This window comes from Lonchura striata, chromosome 6 (genome assembly GCF_046129695.1).
Source record: "Lonchura striata isolate bLonStr1 chromosome 6, bLonStr1.mat, whole genome shotgun sequence".
In the NCBI taxonomy this organism is placed as follows: domain Eukaryota; kingdom Metazoa; phylum Chordata; class Aves; order Passeriformes; family Estrildidae; genus Lonchura; species Lonchura striata.
The window spans coordinates 36,129,038-36,152,551 of record NC_134608.1 but is presented as its reverse complement, the minus strand read 5'-3'; the positions used below and the strand labels follow the sequence as shown (position 1 = coordinate 36,152,551).

Sequence of the window (23,514 nt, the reverse complement as noted above, 5' to 3'; positions counted from 1 at the left end):
CAGCCATTACCAGCAGTAATCACACCCTTCTTCTACATTTTCTGCCATCAGAAAATCAGTGGCATTTTAGAATTTCTACATCATCTCTCAGCATGTAGACAAAGAGGTATTAGATGGCATTAGAGTCCTATAAAAATTTAACATTAGAAATCTACATAATACTTAAGTGCTTTAAAAAAACAGAAAATGTAACTTTGCAGGGTGCATTTTGTCACTCTAATCATGTTTCCCTAACAGACACATGAGAACTATTGAAACTCTGAGGAAGGAAAGAGTAAAAAGGCTACAAAGATACCAAAGAAGCCGAAGCCTGAGCCCCCAAAAGCATTTGAGTCTGTCCCAGATCCTGGATGGAAGTCAGAGGGACCTAGACCTCCCCAGCAGACGCCGAGAATATCTGCAACAGCTGAGAAGAGATGTGGTGGAAAACACCAGGTAGGGCCTTGGAAACCTCTCTTTAGGCCTGATGCTCATTAACATTATGCTCATTAACAGTGCTCACAATGGGTTCACATTAATGGTTCTTGCTGACATCCAAAACTTCAGGGGCAGAATTCTTCTCAGTGTGGGTGCATTTACCTTTGGCATAGAAAATGCTTTCAGGAAAAACACATGCCTGATTTTAGAAAACATTCATTAAAATCTTGGTTCTAGTTTTAGTTCAGTACATATCAAGAGTCTAATTTATTATATGTGTGTAATGGACAGGGACAGCCAAGTATTCTCTCTGGACTGATTAGAGACCAGTCTTGCTGTGATTTAGAAATGGTATTCTCCAACTACTAAAACCAGTGCTGCTTCCCCTACCCCTCCAACTGGAGGTACAAAAGGTAAAGATCATGGGTTGAGATAAGAACAATTTGCTGGAAACAGCAATGAGATAAGAAAAAGAACAGTAACAGCAATAGCATTAATAACAAAAGATGTAAGAAAAAAAATTATTCAAACTGAAAGCTCCCTGACCATAAACAATATGGGATGGCTCCCCCTGCCACATGTCAGCTGGAAGGAATCTCTTCCAACAGCAATGATGTAAGGTGGTACAGAATAACCTTTGTGTCCTGGCCAAGCCCCCTCCCAACAAAATTAACCCTGTCCCGGCAGGAACCAGGATACTCTTTCACTAACTTAAAAGCCACAGTGTTCAGTTTCATTTTAAATATCAGATAAGCTCTGCAACAGTTCATTATTTAGAATTTCAGTTTCTTGTTCCCCACCATATCCCCTAAATGTTTTGCTTCCTTTATGGTCAGGAGACAGTTATTTTCCCAACACAATAATCTTGTATGTGATATGCCAAAGTCATAACCTTATATCATATGGAGACCTGATTTAGAAATCACTGTAGTAATCTCAGTAGTAAGCTGGACTTGCAATCTGAGTAATTTTCCAATGCTTATGTCTGCTTAGCCTTTAGTGAGCAAATAAAAGCTTTTTGGAGGCTCGTGTGGTGGGATTTAATTGCTTTTCTGGCAGGTTTTCCTGTTCTAAATTGAAATACAATTTTCTCATGGTATTTCAAGTAATTATGTGTGTTTCCCCTTACTTGTCCATCCTTACAGAGCTCAAGAACCAAAAAGAAGTGTTCAGCACCCTTCAGACATTGAACTGTTGCTCCAAGACTATCAGAGGGCACGAGAGGAAACCAAAACTGAAATTGCAAGAGCTAGGGACAAACTTAGGGAGAGAGCAGAGCAAGAAAAAAGGCGGATACGGGAACAAATATTTTCTCAGTTACAGAAGGTGAGCATTATATGGAAAGTATACATAGTCTTGAAGTTCTCAGGATTTTCTTTGTATGTAATTTTTACTTGGTCTTCTAGTATTGAGTAGTTGCATTGGTAAAATAAATTCTTCAGTCTTTAACAGTTGCATTTGACAAGAAAGTTAAGTCTGGCACTTGAGAAATAGACAAAGAGCAACAAATGGGACTGAAAAGGCATCTTTTTATAAAACTTCTTCCTCTTAAAAGCATCCTAGCATTAGTTTGATAGTCTTTTCTTCACTCTTATATGTGAAGAAAACAGCAAAAGCTGCATATTCCCAGACTGACAAGTTTTACAGGGTCATTTGTTTATATGATCCTAGGCTTTCAAACCAACTTACTTATTTAATGCTTTCTGTATGGCAAGTTTGTGTCAAAACTTCTTAGAAGAAACTGGATTTCTTTAGATTCCTCTTTCAACTTTCAGTGCTGTAGTTTATTTTTGTTTGTTTGTTTGCAATACTGTGATTTTTTATTACAGGAAGAAGCAAGACTGAAGGCTCTTGCAAGTACAAGCACTTTATGTACAGACTCCAGCCTCAGCCTCTCCTCTGGCCCAACATCTGGTTACAACAGCAGTAATACTGCCACATACACTGCAAGTAACTTCAGCAGCCAGGAAGGGCAGGTGAGAAACCAGTGCTGGGTGAGACTGATGTCCCCTGGTGCTTCAAGCACAGAGTGTAGGAACAGAGGTGGTTTTTGAGATGACTGGAATTCTGTCACAGCTATGAAGCAGGACAAGTTTGCATTACCAGTACACAGGTGGGTGACATGAGGCGAGGGAGCATTTCATAATATAATTGCAAAGGACAGTGACACTTATTTTTCAGGGAGTTTTTTTTGTAATTCATGGATGAAAAATCAGATAGTTACTACAGCCTATGTAACTGTCAGAGATCTGTCAAATGTTTTACAAACAGCAGGCCTTTTCTTATGATAAATCTGATAGCATCCGATATTCTGAGTGACTTCCTCCATGACACATGCATTGACTTGAGTTTCCATGTGTGAAAATGGACTTTACTGAAATCACTTTTGCAGTATGCACCCATGCTAATTCCTTACACTTACTTCGTTAAATTTCCCAAGTTAAAGTATCATTTCATACTAGGGGAAAGACAAAGGGGTTACCTCATGATAAAGAGAAGCTTACAGCCTTTTAAGGCAGATTTGCTACTAATATTCCATGGCCTATGCAACACAATTTATTTTTCCCACTTCAAATGAATGCTCCCACTTCTGCACTTTCTTAAATCAGGTTTCTTCTGGAAATACTTTGGTTTCAAGAGATACACGAGGTCGCTCAGCTGTTAGAAATAGTCAGCTTTATACATTAGAGCAATTGCACCAGGATTCAACATTTGGTAAGTAAAATATACATTTGCTTCTCTTGAGTTGCATCCCAGAGCCTAATAAGATTTGTCATTTATGCAAATCAAAATCTAATTTGAATCTGGATATTGCAAGGACGTCCCTACCTTTGCATGGCTTCGGAAAAATATCACCAACCAGTAGCCAGAGCTTGCTTAGGATTTCTTTAAATATTAAATGGTGATTTGCTTCCTCTGAAGTTGGTCTTTTGATGTGGTAACATCAAAGTACAGCTTTTTGCGATAATATGAGGATAATATTTTGAATGAAGGAAGGAAGCAAGGAGTGTATGCCCTAAATCTGCAATGAGAATTGTTAAAGCAAATTCTTATTTTTAGCCTCAAGAGTTAAGCTATTTCCAGAGTTAAGCTATTAAGTCTATTTTTCCTTATTTTATTTTCTTACATGTGGCAATAACTGTTAAAACTTCAGTACTGCAAGATATAACTGCAGTGTAATTACCAACACACAGAATGTCTAAGCAAGGGATGTTATCACTCCTTCATTAGGATCACATGGATTGGGGGCTCCAGTGGAGAGTTTAAGTCCCTGCAATTTAAGAATAGTGGTGGGGTTATGTTTTAATTTTTTTATTCCCTCTCTGGCTTTTTTATTTCCTGCAGAAGCTGGCAGAATTCAGCCACCTCTTCCTTCAAGTGGCACCAGCTGTAGGTTCACTCATGGATTAACTATTTCTGTCAACTCCTCTTCAACAAAAGGATACCAAGATTTATCCAAACACATCTTGGCTAATGCTACCACTGAGGTAAGTAAAAACAGAGTTTTCATTTATTCCTTCTGGAAGTTGTAGCAAAAATGGATGGGCCAAGTCTTATTCTACGTCATAGTTACATATTTGTCAGGTACAGATACACACACTGAACAGTTTTGAGGGATGGGTATAAGGGAGCCAGGCTGCAGCCATGGGGTGCAGAAGAGAGGGTGGGGTGTTAGCTAGAACGTTTGAGTGAAGCTGGTGTATTTGTCATTGTTTTCTAAGGTAATGGCAGCATGCTCTCACAACCTGAGGAATCTCTACATGTGCCAAGCAGCAGCTGGGTGGAAGTAAGTTGATGGCAGGTCTGTGTAAGGGGAGGCCTTTCTCTGTACCCAGCCCTCTTGTGGGCAAATACCTTTCATTTGCCTTTGACAGATACCAGTGTACAGAAAAAGAGGTGCAGGTGTACTACAAAGTCTTCCCTTCAGCAACAAGGCATGGATTTCTGGGAGCAGGAGTGATAGAAAGACCTCTTCCCTATGTGTGGGGACTGGTGAGAGATCCTGGCAAAAGGCATCTCTACGACAGCTCTATCAATACAGCTCGAATACACAAGAAGGTAACCAGCCACATTCACCTGGGTGAGTATCCTCACACACAGCAGATGACAATCACCAGCACCATCTGGATGTAGGCAGCCAGGAACAAAGTTAAAGACATCTTATTCCATTTGTTCAGGTGTAAATGAACAATTTCATTATTTAATATGGAAGCTTCAGCTTTGCAAGACTTTTTCAATGCTGATATTAAACACATCTTGCTGTGAAATGCAGCTAGAGACAGTGGTTTGAAAGCAAAGATAAACCTGAAGTGGCTTGAAAAAGCATTTAAAATATATATTACAGCATATGAACTAGAGTTCTGCTCCCAGACAGCAAGTCAAAATAAAATATGTATCTCCATGTAAGGGGTGGGGAAAATTGTGTCAAGTTGAAGTTGTCAAAGTCTAATTCCCCTTCCTTATTTTTTCCCCCAGTATATTTAGTGACTGATACCACCCTATGTTACCTAAAGCAGCCCCGGGATTTCTGCTGCATTACTGTAGAAGCCAAAGAGGTAAAGTGAACATTCTGTCTGCAGCACAGAGGAGTTGTTCTGATATCCTGGTTCAAGGATAAAGGAGAGAAAGAGATCAATCTGCATATCTGCAGAAGTGCCAGTATAACAGAAAGGAAAGCCATGCCAGTATCACACAAGTGAATCATGTGCAAAACCCTCTTGTGAACAACAATTGCCAACCAAGGCCCATCAGACAGTAACACAAGTGTCACGTGGTATATTCTGGTTGCAAAAACAGGATTGACAAAAACATATTTAATAGAGAAGAGAGTAATAATTTTTCGTGTTAAGTAAGCAATGTAAGAAATATGCCTCATGGCAAACAAAGAAAACATTGCTATATGCATAAAATTGTTCAAATTGTCGTCTTTACACCTTTTTGTGTGCAGGAGAACTTGTCTGTCCTGGCTATTCAGTCTGTCTATGATGCATCCATGCCTCAGCCTTGTAAAGAAGCAGTGAGAGGGGAGATTTTGCCAAGTGCTTGGATACTGGAACCTGACATAGTGAATGGAAGAGAGATCACCAGAGTTATTTACATGGCACAGGTAAGGATTTTTCTTTATGTTCAACTGTGAATGCAAAAAGCTCCTACACAGCAGAACACTTATGAGCTGGTAAGCAATACAATCCTTATGCTATGCTCCAGGAACCTTATGAAGTGACCACCAAGTCACCTCTTTCACACTTCTCAATGCAGAGACTCTTACTAAGATTGTGTTTAAGAACATGTTCCCAAGCTTTTAGAGCGTTCAAGGCTGCTTCCTTAGATATCAAGTTCTTCCGTAAAGGTTTACTAGCAATTTTAGGATATGTTGTGCTCATGTGGAGAGCCAATATGGGGAGTCTTGTTTGCATTTTCACCTTGCTATGGACATAGGAAGTCCAGCTTGGGTTATGCTATTTTCAAAATCCCTGAAAATACTTGGTGCATTTTCCTATGCAAAGCTCTTCACACTTAATAGATACAAAAGAGAAGTCAAGATTAGGATTCCAGTTAAGAATAAGAAAGTCTAATCTTATCCATTTTTTAGACTCATTTGAAAAGTAGGCTCACTTTGAGACAGGGCTACTAAGTATTTAAAAATGTCCAGAAGAGCATGTTTTAATGTGTAAAACTTATTTAAATTCTTATGTAGCGATAAATGCCATTAGTCCTTTAAACTCACCTGTTTAAAACTTAAGGATAAATTTTAAAAAATAACATTAATTAGCACATGCATTTTACAATGCATAGGTGAAATGTATATATGCATTTAAAAGTTTTATATGCATTTTATGCATAAATGCATATGCATTGCCCTTTGGTATATGCATATACATTTTCAGTAACACTGTGTTTCAAACTAGTAAACTTTAATCCAAGCTCAAACTCAAAATGTGGATGATACCTGATAGAAGCAACATCAAATAGCAAAGTTTTGAAAGTCTGTGGTGCATTGGGAAGAAAAAGATACAAACCACACAGTAATGATGGCATTTGGCTGATAACTACTTTTGTGCCCAACACATACTTCATTACATCAGAGCTACTCCAGACTGGAGAAGTGTTCTGTTTGAAGCAGGTACAAACTCCACTATGCAACCTTTCCTGTAATCCCTGCAGGTGGACCTTGCTGCCCCAGCCATTCCCACCAGGCTCCTGAGTTCTGTGGCTAAGCAGCAGCCCCTGGTGATTGCTCAGCTGGCTCAGCTGCTCACTGCTCAGTGCTGCAGCACCACCAGACACTGAAGAGCCCCTGACAGCTCACAGGGACACACAAGTGTTGGAAGGTGCCATGGAAAATACTGTCTCCTGAGGCAGCCACCACCAAGCCTCACTTCAAGAGGCTGCTACTGCTGGACTCTATGGAAGTGCAGTTAGAGAAAAGGATCATTTGATTCAGCCAACACCGCTTATAAGAAACACAGCAACTTTAGTGGGGAACCTCTCCTCCTAGAAAACTTCTGTGGAAGAGAAGAAAGGTGTACTGCTCTATAAAGAGCAGAGGAAAAGACTTTGGCTTAACAATAGCCAGAATTATAGAGCATATTACTTAACTCCTGTTCCCAAGCAACTTCAGAGATCAACTTCTTTCTTTAAGTTTAGCCTAGAAGCAGTATCTGTATGGCTTGAGACCTTTCACAAGCTCTTGAGCAGAGCTGCAAAGCCACTTTCTAATGATAAGTACCAAATGCAGAATTCCTGACTGTGTAGATAAATTATTTATCTTAGCTGGCTGCCTTTTCCCTTCCCCCTGATAAGGGAAGTCAAGGCAGCGCAATATTCACTAGTCATCCTACACCCTGGATAGATTTTTTTCATGTATTTGCTGACTGCTTGCAGCCAGTGTAAGGTGTTTCAGATTGCCACTACACTATGCAGCATCAGTGGACACCACCATACCTCAGGACACAGTTTTACTGTACTGCAGAATCAGGTGCTTTGAAATAAAGAAACCAAACTGCTCTACACAGTGACACTATCATGGATAGGTTAATCAGTAATCAGCTTGTTCCTAGAATTTAAGTCCTGCAAGTAAGAGTAGCTCTAACATTTTTCCGTAATGGCTCTTCCCATCAGCCCTTCTACTCTTGCACCCAAATGCATTGGGAGCTGAAAATACAGCCTGGTCATAGTCTTACCACATTTCTTTGTTCATAATATGACCAGCTGTCTCACTGCAGCAAACAGACTCTTCCCTTTCAATTACCTCACGGGACTTCTGCAGCACTTAGTCCAACAATCCTGCTGTCAGGCTTTACACCTTTGTTCAACACAATCCCTAGCTGGTTCACATATTCCTAAATTTAAACAAAATTACCACCTCAAATATCCAAATAACTTAATTCTTCAGCACAACAGTACAGAATCATTTTAGATATATCTAAGCAATAAAAGCTACTCTGTTATACTTTCATTAGCTCGAAAAAAGGCCACGTTGTTCAAGAAGCTCTTGCACTTTGAATTTGTCAAGTGAGAAATGTGTACTTAAGCATCCACCCTACTGCAGCCAGTGCCTGCTACTTTAACACAGTTGCTTTCAATACAAGCTATGTTTTCCCAGCACATAGTGCTTAGCTGCACTTCTCACCTTTGAGTTCAAGAGCCAAGATCTACTTTTACTCTATTTTTGCACAGGTGTAATTTTGGCTCTCAGCTTCTATGTTACTTCCTGTTACTAATATAGTGAGTTTTAAATGAAAAGACAATAGCTGTTTTAAATTGATACTGAAGAAAATAGCAGTTTTGATACATACCCGCCCAAGGCTTCCTCCTCTAACTAGATCAGGGAGGGTAGCAAAACCTTTCACTTAACAAATTTGCTTTGTTTCATCTTTGAATAGTCATGGCCACAATCTTAACACCAATATATTACTGGTTTTTCGGTGAGGTGTAGCCTTTTGCTAAAAGCCTGAGTCACAGCACGGTTTACTTTGAGCATCACACATCTTACACAGCCCCTCAAGGAAGAGGGGGTAACCTGTCACAGAGTTCTCTGCAACTGAGCAAAATGACAGATTTCCAGATTTGTAATGTGTCAACACACTCCCTTCAGTGGAACCCAGAAGAGCAGACAAGGCAGCACAGTAAAGCCCCAAGAAAAATGAGTAGAACCAGCAGCATGGGATATTGGCTCTGTGCCCAGTACTGCTTCCAGAGGTAGGGGAGGTCTTCATACAACCCACTATAGATTTGCTCAGTGCTTTGGGTTTTTTTTCCCTTTTATTTTGGACATGGCACTAGTGATAAAGCAGTTTTTGTAGGAAAAACATCTTGGGGGACTCCTGTTGATTAATGATGCCAGTGCCTATGAAGGATAGTGTCTTATTGTACAGCGCATCAGATGTTTATTTTTATATATACTTAATTTTTTTTCTACGTTTACAAATTAAGTTATTTATATATGCTTGGTTTGAAGCGTTTTTATATGCTATAAAAGCTAAGTTTTATTTTTATCAGTATTGAATTAATGTAACTTTTTTTTAATACAATCTTCAACTGATACTAAAAAGCCTATTTATATGAATGTTTTCTTTTGCAAATACAACATTTTTTGGTACTTGCTAATGTATGGCATTGGTTTGTTTGGAGGTAACAAAGGCCCAGCAGATATCAAATTTTTTTATCTACAACAGGCAAAAACCAACTTCCTGTAAGTTACTGCTGAGCAGCAGATGATCAGTTATATTGTACCACCTAGGATTGCATCTCTGCTCCTAAATCAAGATTGCTATTTTCATATCCACAATAAATGGTATTTTTTACACAAGAAAGTGTGTCCCACCTTATTTTGCTCTAGCTAAGACACCCATCTATGGAACTATGCTGTATAGAAAACCAACACAAAGGCAAGTTTGTGATAACAGATGTAGATCTCCGACTTACCTGCTGAGGAATGAGCATGGAATATGAACTTTGGGCACAAGAATCAAGAAGCCAGTCACTGCTTAAATTGGGGTTCTGTGACAGTGCTTTCTCCAAGAAAAGGTGGTTTTGTTTGGTTATTTAAAAAAAGTTGGGTGAAGCTTCTTCCCAAGTCCTGTTACACAACTCCCCGGACCAACACAATAAGAAGGAAGTTAATTTAACACCATTTTTCCTTATTCTCTTTGGAGATCTGCGAGTTTGCAATAGGAAAGACTGGCAGAAGAAAGGCAGAAGAAAGGCCACACCCTCTGGTTTTCACTGAGCTCCTGCTCTCCTGCCTGCAGCACCTCTGGCAGCAGCAGCAGTGCCCAGGACAAGGGACAATGCCCAAGGGACCCACACTGAGAGAAAGAAACCAGCCCAGGGGGCTGCAGGCTCATGTCCTCAAGCATAGTCCCACAGCCAGGTGTCCACAGGCAGAAAACCTGTGCTGCACAAGTGCCCCTGTGCCTTGGATACAGAGTGGGGGTCTGCTTTTATAGAGCAAACATGCCTGGGGCTGTGGGATGCCCAAGAACCAGTGTCACTGCATTAGGTCATAAGAACACAGAAACAGAGGTGTTTCTCACCTGCTGCGTCCCACTGCAGAAGTGTCTCCTGTCCCACAGGGCACAACTGTGTTCTGTGGTGGCTGGAAACTGCTCCTGGAGCTTGGTCGCTTTGAAATAAAAACTTCCAAATGTGTACTAGAGAAGGATAATTCCAGTTACAGAATTCACAACAATGGCTGTGGCCATGATATCTGTGCTAACAGTTCCATGCTACCTAAATAAAATCCATGCCAGAACCAGGAGCCCCTTTTTTTTAACTCTTATGGATTCTAGCTTCTTCCCCTTCCACCACCCTGTCCTCCTTTACATAACAAAGTAGATTTCTATTTCAGCAGAAGCTCAACAGGCCAGTTAGGAGGTCTGTGCTTTCTCTGCCCCACGCTTTGTACCCATTTGGTTCTTCAGCCTAATACCAAGAGGTTCTATTCCGACAGCTTGAACACAAGACAGCACATTTAATAATGTTTATTATGACAACAATGTCAAATAAGATCTGCAGCAAAACATCATGTAATACTCAGCCTCGGCGAGCAGGTATGGCATGATATGGTGTACTTGCTCTTCAATTTGTATTGAATTGTTCCATTTGTATTGTAACATGCCTACTTTTGGGGACTCTTTCATTCATATCAGAAAGCCCCTACAAAGAAGAATGTAGGTGGAACCTACCAAATCTTTCAATATAGTGCTTAGGAAACAGAACTTGCTTTCTGGAAAAAGCTACACTAATAGGACACTCCTGGACAAAAGGAAATAATGTCCTCACTGCTTTGGGGCAGGGAATCCCATAAGACAGCTGATGAGCACCTAAAGATATTCTGCTACTTACCAGCAGTCTCTGTCCCAAACATCAGTTGAAGCAAATACTTGGGGAGGAGGGAGTGAACAGGAGTTCACATTCTTGGTGACAATCTGTCTGTAAGGGCAGAAAATGCCCACTGTCCTCCAAGAAACGGGCCTCTTTCAAAACCCACTCTCCGGGGAACATCACAGTGATTCTTTACTACTTTTTCTGCTCTTCCAGGCTGTAATTCTCTTGCTGCAGCACTTCCTGACTGATAAAACCCAAACTCAAGGCAAGAAAAATGATAAAAAAAACAGTGACTAGCAGCCAGATGCCATTTATGTTCACAACTATAAAAGTGTCTTAAAAATACTGTCTTCAGTAAAAAATATAAACACATATTTTATTCCTTATTTCTTTTAAAAACCCTGGGAACTGCAAGTTCTGTTTCCAACAAGAGATGGAAAAACACTTAAGGAATCCTTAAACACATCCTTTAGGAATAATGCCATCAATGGTCTAGTGGATTTATTTAATATGGTTTAGCTTTTAAAATCAGTCTTAAAAAATTAAAATCAAACTTTCAACACTGAGCTTACAATGAAAAATAAATATAGGCACATCTCTGTGTCATATAGGTTCACCTCTTCCTTCCCCTGACTGTAGAGGCTTTGTTAAAAGACAACATGAGAAGACACATTGAGTTAAGAGATAGCCACCAAAAAACCATCTCTCTGATCACAAAGTAACTTGAGTTGATTCCTGGGTTTGGTCACAGCTTGTTGCTGCACAAATGCAAAAAGTGTCTCTGAGTCCAAAGAACAGCTGCTCTGAGATACAATCAAGGTGCTTAAAAGACTTTTGACTTGGAAATTCATTTGCTGATGTAAACCCTTCAGCAGAGTCACCACGGCAAAATATCCATGACAGAAAGCCCAGTGCAGGTTTTGCACAAAGTGACCTCTTAGCATCAGTATACTCCCAGCAAAGAGCTCCCAATCCTTTCAGAAACACTGAAAATTCAATTTGCATCTTCATTAGTAATTTTTTCCCACAGAGTCCACCTCTGCTAACTCTGTGTGCTCACAGTAGCTAGAGATTGTCTGGTCAGCTCACAAGGGTTAGTCCTGGGCTCCTCTGTCTGATGTTCTGATACAAATACATGGGACAGCCTTTTCAGGTCTTTTACAAAATCCTGCAACAAACAGACACAAACCAGAGAACCCTTAGTAATGGAAACAAAAGAGGCTGTCTTAATTTTTCCATAAAGAACTTTACAAGGCTAAACATACTGATGGCTTTCCAGTGCAAAAACCTACAGGAACTACATAATTGACTGCAATGATGAACACCTGCAGACATGCTGCCACAATTTAAATGGTTAAAACAGCTCCAACATGGAAGTGCTCACCAGCCTTGGAATACTGTCCATTTTAGCAAGGCATTTGGGTGAATTCCTACATTTTGAATGTGGCCAGAATAGTGAGGCTCCTCTGGAACATTCCAACTGCTCTCACACTGGTGGTAGGAGGCACAGGGATATAAGTGGAAGACAGTCAGTTAAGACACTTCCCAACACATCATTCTCAGCTGGAAGGCAGCAAGCACACACACTCAGGCTAGAACTGAGAACTGGTAACTGAGCCAGCTGGTCTCCAAACTGGTTTACAATTTTGTTGGAAATGTTTCCACTGCATGGACAATGTTGTTGGATTCACAAGTACAGCTTTCAGCCAAACACTAGCAAAAGAAACAAGCTTGCTGGAAACCAGTCCTTCCTTTGCATTAAGCAGGAACAACAAACGAGAAGATTATGGGCCTTACTTATATTAAACAGAAACGCAAGGATTTTCTGTTTATATAGCCTGATTTTTTATTTCACTTACTGTTCATGCATATCTTATTACTTACTGAGGGCCAAGGGAGCTCTTCAAGGATATGCAGGCAACTCTGGATTTCACTAGTTTTCATTAGTTCATGTTCTATAAGACCATGAAGCAAGAAAAGGAACAAATCCCACTGCACAAGAGAAGAAAATATCAACAACTCAAAAAGAAGTGGATTGTGTGCTTGTTTCTTTATCCACATATAATTCATACTTCTCTTTTTGGATCAGAACATGGAAAAAAAAGGAGCAAGCACATTATTATCTGCATGTGATAATGAGGGCAAGAACAACATCCAAAATGAGTGAACACAATTCCTTTAGTTCATACACTGATTATCTTCTGCCATGAAGTACATATATGGTATTCTACCACAAATTCTCAGTTTATAAACACAGAAAGAATTTAATTCCTGCCTGATCAAAAACAGCATGAAAAATTATTTCTTTGATTTCTGAAATAAGCTGGGTTTAGCCTGCAGTTAAATAGGGTGATTTTCAGCTTTTGTTGGGGTGCTTGCAACACCAACATGCATGCAGAAATGCAAGCTGATAAAAGACAGAAGAATGCAACTGATGACAGTCACAGTCCTTGCAATATCCCAGGCCAAATGGGCCATTTTGCACTGGCTCCTAACCAAACCTGTGCCTTCCCAAGAGCCCCTCAGGCATCTGTACACACCCCTCTCTTTCACTGCCCTGCAGAAACAAGGCCAGCCAGCAGTGGCCAAACTCCACTGGCCTGAGTCACACGAGCCGCCAGTGAGCACTGCGGGCTGGCAGAATCCCTACACGAGTGCCAGCCTGCCCCACAGTCACAATGAGCTTTACCTCTCGCTGCTCGGCTTCGGCGAGATAACCCACGTTCTTCTTGCTGAATATCAGCTGCACAGGCACAGATGTCCCAAAGTCCTCCTTCCAGATGGAGAACAGCAGCTTTAGGAGGCCACAGGTAGGATTGTTCTTTCCATGCAGCCTCTCAGAGCTCTTCTCTGGGGATTTGATCCCAAGACTCAGAGGAACACGATCTGAAACTAAGAGAATGATGAAAAATTAACTCCTATAGCTGCATTATTTCCTTTTATAGCCATCATCTTGGTTCAGCAGCACACTTAGGGACTATAACCAGTGAACCTAAGAGGACTGGAGTTTGGAAATATGCAAATTTATGAGCTTGAAACTATACAGACAGTATGACATAGGAAAAGACTTCTCCTCAAAGAACACCAATTGGTTGGAATATAGTCCCAAGTCTTGAAAGTCAGCCTAATATTTAGTCAAAGAGAACCTAGGTGTTACTGCAAAGGAGAGAAGAGTAGCAGTTAAACATTTAAGTCTATAGACAGACTGAACAGTTGTCCCTAGTTTAGACAAATTATGGAAATTTGTAAAGAAAAATTATGTATAAAACTCTTAAAGTTGGTTCTAAACCCACAAAATTAGAAGGCTGCCCATGAAGAACACACCTGCATTGAGATCACAAGCTCCTGCTCAGAGAAAAACTGTATTTATACATCAGAGCAAGAGAAAAAACAGGTTGAAAATGTTCACAGGAGTCGTAATACACAGAAAACAAGTTACTTCCATTTTTTCCCTTAAAAAACCATAAAACAATTTAATGCAAAAGGCCCTTACTTTTAGGGAAAAAAGCCCAAACTCAATCACAATTTTTCTGAGGCAGAAATATTGGAAAACATATCCTATATTTAACTGAAAGTGTCAATAAATAAAAAACAACAGATGTGAAACAGATCAGAAGGCTGGTTAGTCACTGTACAATTCTGTTTTGCAAAACGTAAGAGGGAATAAGAGCGACCACCCAAATTGGCAGAAAAAAATCTGCAGACTTAGTGACACCAAAGAGAATTAAATATCCATGAGCTTTAAACACTTACATCTCCAAGGATCTAGGAGAACTGTAATAACAGATTTAAGTCTTAAATAGCTTATCATACTCACCCAGCAAAGACGCCAACTCAACTGTGCACTTGGCCAGCTGCTGTTCTGATGTGGGACATATGAACTGGGAAACACAAAAAAAGTTATAATTTTTCCCCATACAGCAGACTGGACAAAACAGGGATTCCCAAGGAATAAAAAATATCTGAGAAGAGCAGGCAATTTACAGCAAGAAGCACAGAGCTGTAATGAGGAGACCACTAAAGACTGAAAGAGAAAAAGGTCATATATGAAAAGGGGATTCACAAAGGCAAACTGATGTAACAAGCAGATCTACACAGTATAAAAAAATGCAGTGCAACATTGCCACATTTGAGCTCAAATAAACCCCCCCCAACTGAAATCAACTGTGAAGCAAGGGAAATTAAAAAGTTTACAGGTATCAATACAGCCCAAAGTGATTCAAAGGGCATTTTTGTTGCTTTTTTACATCTTTTACCTTTCTGCATCGAAGTGTCTGACTCAACCTTCCCAGCAAGCACTCCAGCCACACGCAGTCAACCATTTCACCCTCCTCCCGTGGGCCCACAGCAACACAGAGCACATCCTTGATGAGAAAGACAACAGAAACACAAACATTAGTATCCTGCTCTTCCACAAACAGATCCTTGGACCTGTGACAGAGCAGTTCATATATAGTTCTTGGGTCCTCATTAAAACCAGAACCAAAAGTTAATATACATACATTTCATGAGACAGATTAAAGCTGATTTTTTGCAACCTTACCAAGATCTCATTTTCTAGCGTAGTTCTCACTAATGTTATGAAGTAAAATTCAATGACAGCAACAAATTCCTATTTCTTAAAAGTACTAGCACTGAAAGTTCTAGAAAAAATCAACAGCACAGCAAGTAGTACTGGGTAGAAGTGCTGCAGAAATCCAGAGCCGTCTTATATTGTCAGGGAAGCTCCAGTGCCAACTCAGAGGTTTCCTCATACAACTTACCCTCCTTTTTTTATTTTAGCACAAGCAAGAAAGCATTAAAGCATCTGAACTCATTTTCACACAGCTGCTGGGAAAGCAATGACAGACAAGCTGCTGCAAAAAACACAGGCAGAATATGTAACAGTAAAAGGTGAGGTGTTCAGAATTCTTTTCCTTATGGGGTACATAGGTTAAATGATTGAAAAATTGCACACAATACTATGGTGTCCACACTGTGGCTTCCATCCTGCTCGTATCACAAAGGCCACACTGCCATGCTACCAGAATTCCTGTATTTGAGATAGCACTCCTAACAAGGAACTCTGATCTAGACACAGCAAGCAGGGGTCCTGAGAACTTTCCATCATGTTTCCTAAGCACTCCCCACAGCCACCTCCTCATACCCGGAACATTTTCTTAATAAAAACCCCAAACAAACAAACAAACCACAAAAACACCAACATGGAAAAGAAAGGCAAGCCAGGAAGTGAATACCCTGTACCTTAATCTCATTGATGATCTGGGAGGGAAATGGAGCACAGTGCTGACAGCCTGGAGGACAGTCCCTTCTCAACTCAAGAGCATCCTCAACTGGCAAGGGAAATCCTGGGACTTTCAGCATTCTGTTGAAGGTTGCCTTCACCTCCCTTTTGATGAGCGCTATAGAGAACAGAGAACAAATCCTGTCTGCTTCAGTTTTTATCTCCACTGAAGCAGAGAATCATTTACAAACACTCTTAGCCTCTTATTCCTAAGGCCACAAGTGAATAAGGAAAAAAGACAGTTTACATTTTCAACCCCTTCTCTCTGACCTCCCACCATACTTAACGTGCAGAGGCAAATGTGGAGAGGGTGTGCTAACCCACAGGTTGTAGAAGGCAGCCACCCATCACTGCCAGGTAGCACTGGCAATTCATCTCACTTCCCATAAAAATATTTCCATGGGTTTAACAAACACAGTAGCTAAGCCAGAAGGTAATGCCAAAGTAGAAAGCTGATTCAGTGTGATCATACCAGTTCAACCACTATGCCCATAAAAACATATGTCTTCTACGAAAATACATTTTGATCAGCATCCAAAACACTTAACTCCTGTGGCTGCAAATAGTACTTGAGCATTCCTCCCCAGGCTTTTGGCACAACCTCTTGAAAAAATGGGTTTTCAGAGACTCTGAAGAGTTGCCAGTGCAGTATTACAGAATAAAAGAATTACATTGCCTTCAGCCTACAGAAAACACATCCAGTCCAAGAAGGGACTGTTTTAGAGGAGATTTCAGAAGCACTATGTACATGTGATCCATAAGGTGGCTTGAGAGAGCACTTGTCTGTATACACTGGACGTGCTAAGACAACTTCAGCCTAGATGACATCTTCAGAAGCATTTCCACAGCATTTACTGTCACCATCCTACAAGACTCCATAACTAAAAATCACTACCATGGGCCAAGACCAAAAGATCCCCAAAGAAGGTTCTTAGAGCTAGAAATAACTTCTATTCTTCCTAAAAAAGGAGGAACAGAGCAACTGCATACTTTCCACTAAAAGAAAAATTAGTAGGACCAAGAACTTTGTTACACTGTCTGTCTCTTTATTTCAGAAAAAGAGTACAGTACACAGGTTAGAAGCTCCAGTTCAAGGTAAAAAGACTCACCTGCAATGTTGGCAGAGAGCCAGCCACAGGCTCTCTCAGTAGCCAGTTCCACCGCAATGTTTTCTGCACTACTTAAAACCTTTACAGGGAGAATAACAAATGATACGAGATTTACTATCAGCCACAGCACTGCAGTCAGTGAAAATTCAGGAGGAAGTCTAGAGGAAAAAGCTTAATTTTGGCATGCAAAAATTAAACTGAACACCACCACCTCTATGGAAACAGCTGGTTTGAGCAATACAATGGTCCCATCTTGATTTTGCAAAAACCTCAACTCTTGTGGAAGTTGATGCTAAAAAAAATGCATTATCGTTGCAAGATAAATGCAATTTCTATAACATTCTAGCCTCATTAGTCAGCTATGAGCCGGAGTACCACTTTGCCCAGAGTATGCAAGGCAGCCCAGTAGAAGTGACTCTTCTTAGCTATCTCTTAGTCCTCCCAATGAGGCCATCAATAGATTTTCTTTACCTGAGCTATTAAAGGATATGTGAAGCAGCAATGGAAAAATGGTAATGATCCAGACTTAATGTCAAGGCTTTTAATAAGTTTTAGGGAAAATACATACTGCTGCAGATGTCTCTTCTGGCAACAACACCCTTACTGCCTCAGGACCTTTTTTTTTGCAAAATCTACAAGAAAAGGAAGAAAGTGTGCCATAGCATTAGTTTAGGTTCTTGGACAACACTCAGAGGCTCATTATTTAGCAACACAATAAATCAGACTAAAAGAACAAGACAAGGAAAGGGTAATTACAAGCAACTAAACTGCAATATCAATTTTCCAAAGAGGGGAAATACAATAGCTGCAGTGGATGTCTGTTTGGAGCAGAGGCACACATAGCATCTTTATTGCTTCCTACAAATACAGTATTAACTGGCTGGAGCACAGCAGGCAAACACCATAAGAAGAGTAGAGGGCATGATTTATAATTACCAGAACCTGAGCATGACAGGCCAAGCTAAATTAGGCTTATAGATTCTGCAGTAAGAAGAGATAGGAAGGCACATGTTTAAATAACTTTTCCTCCTTACTCTCTGCCTTTGATGAGTGCCTGGGCCCCTTCCTCATACAGATGACTGCAAACCTCTTCAAGCAGTTTGCCATGATTAACATCCTCCTCCTTCACTTTATCTTGCAACATGGCTTCAGCCCTTTGAACTAGCTCTGCTACCAGTGTTGCCCTGCAACAAAACAAGGAACAATCAGGCAGATTAAAATCAATACAAGAAACAGTGCACACTAAGTGTACCCAGCTCTTCTCCCCAGTTTAGGGGGATACCCATCTCAAATGCAATAAGTCACTCTGCTAAAACCAAATCAATCATGCTGCATTTAGTACTGTATCATCTCCTTGTTCTGTATGTATGGAAAACAACAGCAATGAAGATACCAAACAGTACTAAGACTCAAAAGTCAAAAGCCTTTAGGTTTTACTAAAAACTTATTTGGTCTCCTTTCTGGCAGCAATACCCTTGGATGCTCAACTGATAGTGCTCAGAAGTTCAAAGATGTCAGCAACAGCCCACGACAACCACCATTCCTTAGGGCTGATAACATTTAATGGCTTCAGCTGGACAACAGAACAGTGCAAACTGAGCAAGCTCATGAGCTGGAAGGCAGGGCTGCCACACAGGAGGGCTGTGAAAAGAGGGAGAAATGGGCTGACTGAGCACCTGTACAGGCTGGGATCTACTGGCTACAGAACAGCTCTGCAGAAAGGACCTGGGGTTCCCAGAACAAGGTAAGGGAGTTAGGAGTGTCCAAAGAAAGCCAACCTTATACTGGGCTGACAATAGCAATAATGCAGCCAGCAAGTCAAGGGAAGTTACTGCTTCCCTCATCACTGTGAGCCTGTATCTGGAGTAGTGTGTCCAGCTTTGGGATCTCAGGACAAGAAAGCCATTGACAATTTGAGTAACTGCAGGAGAAAAGAAAAAAATTATTAAAGTACTGGGAAGCTGGAGCACACACCTACAAGAGGGAGTCAGTTTCACCTAGCCTGGAAACAAGCTGAAGGGAGAAGAAAATTTACAGAGAACACAGAACAAGACTTCCAGGAAGAGCACTGCTAACGATTGATAGGAATATTCACAAGTTGGAACAATGGATAGATACTCTGACAGGATATAAGGAAACATTTTTCACAAAGCCTGGGAAAATTAAGCACTGGAACATGGTAGAAAGATCCTGAATCCTCATCCTTAAGAGATGGAAACTTTCCAAATAGAAAAGGTGCCAATAAACCAAATCTAACTTGAAAGCTGGGCCTGCTTTGAGCAGAAATGACCTCCAGTGGTCATTTCTGATATGAGACTTTCCTATCATTAGCAAGAATGTTCTGAACAGGCTATAAAGCCTCAATGCTGCACGGCATTCACATACTAAGTGTCCCATAGATGTACCCCACTCCTCTCTACATTCCTTCACAAATTCCCCTCTACAATGGCAGATGTTGCTGCTCAGTCTTACACAGCCTTGGTGTTCTGCTACACAGCACACCCCCAGGGAAGCTTCTTTCCCCAATACACACAAGTTTAAAGGATCAACTCTTTGTCTAATTATAAAGTAACTTCTTAAGTCACAGAACAGGTGATCAGCACTTACTTGATGTGCTTCACACAGTTGGATCCCACCCTCTCTGCCACAAATTCCACTGTTCTCCGTAGGGAAGGAGGCTGGTTGTGGAAGAAGGCCTGCTCCAAATCTACCTGTTCAAGAGAAAGCACTACAATTGATTAGAGCACTCCACCGGATCCTCCTCTCACCAACAGAGGAATGGACAAAACTACCATCTGGAGATCTACTAAAAGACAATTTGTCTCCACTAGAACTTTCTGCTACTGTAGCATTCACCATCCCAGTTTTACTGCCTATTCCCTTCTACCCACTTAACTCAAAGCTCATTATCAGGGTTTCTGAAGCTACAAAATACCAGTAAAGGGGAATGGGAAAGTTCTGACAGTGTCTACTAGTAGTGAGTCACCACACAGGGTTTGTTTTGGGAAGAACAAGCCCTCTTAATTACAGGCTGGTAATTCTGTAGACAGGCTCCTATGCATGTCTTTCTTTCAGTGGAAAGCATGGCTACAATCTAGCCAAAACAAAGTATGAGAAACATACCAACATTTTATGTTAAAGAAGAGGAAAACAGATAAATAATAGTAGTTGTTCCAACTACAAGAATGTTTACTGAGGTTATCTGGATTTCAGCACCCACACCATATCCCAGCCGCAGACTGTAACAGAAAAACAGGGAGTAAAGATACCTGACTGTTAAACACAATGTTCCCCTGCTGTCTAAGTCTATTCTTTCCCTGGCATTAACAGACCACTGTATAACCCTGCACTCACACAGGCAAATTTCTCCTGCCCCTTTCCCCCTTGGGCCTCCCTAATTTCCTCACCTGCAGTTTCCGCTGTGTGACAGAAGCCTTGGGTGCTAAGGACTCTGCAGCTGTGGGAGTGATTTTCCTCATAAAACCACCATTCTTTCCTCCACTACCAGCCACAAAAGAGGCAAGTAGTTTACGCAGTTCACCTGTACAGGAAAACATGCAAAAGCAATCATCAACCTCATAAGCAAGAAGGAAAACTAATATCAAAACTCAAGAAAGAGACTTTGACTTTTCCACTCCTGTTCCCAGAGCAGATTCTTTCAGCATCTAGAAAAGCAGAAGCTTCAGTGAAGCAGAAGGGACATCCCACACATATAACTGGCAGGGCACAGCAATGCTCTGGAGAGTAAGCTTTTGAAAAGTCCCCCAGCAGATGGGACTTGTTCAGAAGGATGAGGGAGCAGTTATTTTTGTGCATTCCTTTATAGCATGGCAAGCAAGAACCATAAAGTCTACAAGGACAACAAGGCAAACAGTTACACAAAATTCCAAGAGATGGGAGCAAATCCTGGAGGAAAAGCTGGACAATCTATTCATCCCTAGAAGCTTTTGTGATGCAGGCTTAACATAGTTTTCCTACTAAATCTCAGGAAGAAGAGCACCATCTCCCCATGTGGAACTCTATTGTCTACAGAGAGGAATTTTACCATTGGTAGACAGATCCCATGAAAAAGCTATCTCAAACAACAACCTGACAAAACATAGGGCACAAAAGGATTCTTCCCCTCTGCCTGGCAGCAGAAATATGCTCAAGGATAAAGACATTTCTTGCAGCACAAACATCTCTTCCTATACCTAGGATAGAAAAGTTGTGCTGTTATAATGCTTCCTTACAGCTTGTGAGGGGTGGCTTCCCCTGTCCCTCTGGATTCAAGCTCTGTGGATCAACTATCCTGACTAAGTAGCCTCCCTCCCCCAGCTTCACCAGATACTATCCACAGCTGCAGGAGCTTCTGCAATACAGCTTCTTATCAAGGCTCTTGCATACACAGTTAACTGAGACCTTAAGTTGTGAAGAAGAGTAAGAAAGGTGATCCAAGAACTCACAGTACAAAACAACAAATATAAACAACTGACTAAATAAAAGTAAATACATACTAATATATTTTATGTATATAGCAAAAATAAGTAAAATACTCACCAAGATAGGGACAGCAGGTATAAAGTAACTGCTGATCCACCAAAGGTACAAAGTCCTGGTGAGAAAATGAAGGAAATGCTGAAAGAATATAGCACTAAATAAACAGTCTTCAAGTCAGAAATCCCATACATGCAGTCACAGTCAGGTTTCAGAGCTACGTTTCCAAGACAACAATAACTGGAGTCCAAATACACAGCAAAATTATGAACTTTGCAGCCCAAGTGTTCAGTCCCTGTAAGGCAGGATGAGCTGCTCTTCATTTTATTAGCGTAGCTCAGCCTTTGCCCCTGATCACTAACAAAGCCCAGCTGAAAGCTGCATTAAAGAAGGGAACTGAGAATGTTGCCACAACTTCTACTCATAAGGGAGAAACCTTTCCATGGAGGAAATAAATGAGGCACATCTGCTATGCATTAGACCTCCACAAGTGCCTTCATCCAGACTCACTGGAACACCACACTAGGGAGAAATGTCACCTCAGTATTAACATAGCACAGCCTGGCCACAGGAGGAACAGGAATTTCAGATCCCATCCACCAAGGAAATGTATCTTAGCATCCATACCACTTTTCCATGGAATACTATATATCCCCTTGCATGTCTAGGAATTATCTGGAACATCACACATGCCATACCCTCACCTCCTTTCCTGCTTGCTCATACAATTTTCAGTTCAGTCACCCTTTATCATGACACTGGAAAATAGGTGATCACACAAACAGCAACCTTGCTCTTACAGTCCCATCTTTCTATTTCTGTTCACCATTACTTTTGCTTATTTCTGGGAAGAGCTACAGTTCTATCAGCTCACCTTGCAGGAAAACAGCATCTGATCCTCCAGCATAACTTGGCACCTGTTCTGCAAATTATTGCAGCAGGTGAGATGGCTCCTGCCTGACAGAACACCCAGAGCTGTAACACAGAATTCACAACCCATAGCACAGATGCAATTGAGGTACTTGGACAAACTGGGCATTGCATCCATTGGCCTCCATATGCTCAAAAATGCAGCTGCCCTGAAGCCAAGTTCCTGATAAAATCTTACAGCTCCTGAGGTTGACCCACCTTCCTTCACTGATTCAGAAGATATGGTGTGCACTAACTCACCAAAGCCTGAGCAGATGTCACAGTATCCCTCACAGATCTCTCCTGCCTGTCGTCAGCAGTAAAAAACAACTCTTCAGGGACTGATGGAACCTGAAACGGAAAACCCAGCAGCTGCAACCCAAAATGCAGTCTGTAACTTCCACCATTTCTGATAACAGGACAGCAAAATCCCACCACCCTGCCACCTACAAAAGATAACCCCTAGCACTAAGGATCGTCTTGTCCTGAGGAGAACTTTCCATAAAATTAAAGACTTATTTTGACCACAGTAACAAAAGCCACCTTCCTTACCCTCCCCATACAGCATCTTCCACATTTCCAACAGGTTCCTGCTAAGTAATTACCTTGCTTCCAACTGGAGGCACAAAAGAATTTTAAGTGTTCATCATACACCATCCCTCTATCTAATAAATTCCTCAGTAATTCAAGGCTGACAGCTAGCACACCATCTTTGTGACAACAGCTTCCAACTCTAACAGGAATCAGCAGACAATTTTCTTGCAAGGTTGCAGATTAGTAAATATAGAATGTGTTTCAGATGCAATTACAATTCCTATTGGAAAAAAAAATTGTTGCTTCACACAATTCCACTACAGGAAAATAATTCTCCACTAAAATACAATTATTCTTTAAACCCCACACCAGTGTAAAAAAACCCATGATAAAACAAAAAACTACTGTATTGAATTGTTTTAATTCATTTCAATACTATTTTGTACTGAGTTC

General features: G+C 40.9%; 2 protein-coding genes across 3 annotated transcripts in view; one reads left to right on the top strand and one right to left on the bottom strand.

The window, feature by feature from the left end:
* Positions 1 to 9,233, top strand: part of STARD9 (StAR related lipid transfer domain containing 9) — a 95,766-nt gene extending 86,533 nt beyond the window's left edge. For both annotated transcript variants that reach the window (XM_021533517.3, XM_021533516.3), the window contains exons 25-34: positions 238 to 435; positions 1,563 to 1,743; positions 2,247 to 2,393; positions 3,027 to 3,132; positions 3,763 to 3,905; positions 4,140 to 4,204; positions 4,293 to 4,498; positions 4,894 to 4,973; positions 5,366 to 5,524; positions 6,583 to 9,233. In XM_021533517.3, coding sequence (XP_021389192.2) covers positions 238 to 435; positions 1,563 to 1,743; positions 2,247 to 2,393; positions 3,027 to 3,132; positions 3,763 to 3,905; positions 4,140 to 4,204; positions 4,293 to 4,498; positions 4,894 to 4,973; positions 5,366 to 5,524; positions 6,583 to 6,708 — 1,411 coding nt within the window. In that variant the 3' untranslated portion in view covers positions 6,709 to 9,233. The remainder of the gene's footprint in view (positions 1 to 237; positions 436 to 1,562; positions 1,744 to 2,246; positions 2,394 to 3,026; positions 3,133 to 3,762; positions 3,906 to 4,139; positions 4,205 to 4,292; positions 4,499 to 4,893; positions 4,974 to 5,365; positions 5,525 to 6,582) is intronic.
* Positions 9,234 to 10,387: 1,154 nt separating this feature from the next.
* Positions 10,388 to 23,514, bottom strand: part of CDAN1 (codanin 1) — a 31,182-nt gene continuing 18,055 nt past the window's right edge. Inside the window, exons 16-28 of the mRNA XM_021533520.2 lie at positions 22,789 to 22,878; positions 21,682 to 21,736; positions 20,550 to 20,683; positions 19,750 to 19,853; positions 18,177 to 18,326; positions 17,711 to 17,774; positions 17,143 to 17,221; positions 15,994 to 16,151; positions 15,006 to 15,113; positions 14,567 to 14,630; positions 13,439 to 13,641; positions 12,634 to 12,741; positions 10,388 to 11,917 (exon numbers count right to left, since the gene is read on the bottom strand). Coding sequence (XP_021389195.2) covers positions 11,792 to 11,917; positions 12,634 to 12,741; positions 13,439 to 13,641; positions 14,567 to 14,630; positions 15,006 to 15,113; positions 15,994 to 16,151; positions 17,143 to 17,221; positions 17,711 to 17,774; positions 18,177 to 18,326; positions 19,750 to 19,853; positions 20,550 to 20,683; positions 21,682 to 21,736; positions 22,789 to 22,878 — 1,443 coding nt within the window. The 3' untranslated portion in view covers positions 10,388 to 11,791. The remainder of the gene's footprint in view (positions 11,918 to 12,633; positions 12,742 to 13,438; positions 13,642 to 14,566; positions 14,631 to 15,005; positions 15,114 to 15,993; positions 16,152 to 17,142; positions 17,222 to 17,710; positions 17,775 to 18,176; positions 18,327 to 19,749; positions 19,854 to 20,549; positions 20,684 to 21,681; positions 21,737 to 22,788; positions 22,879 to 23,514) is intronic.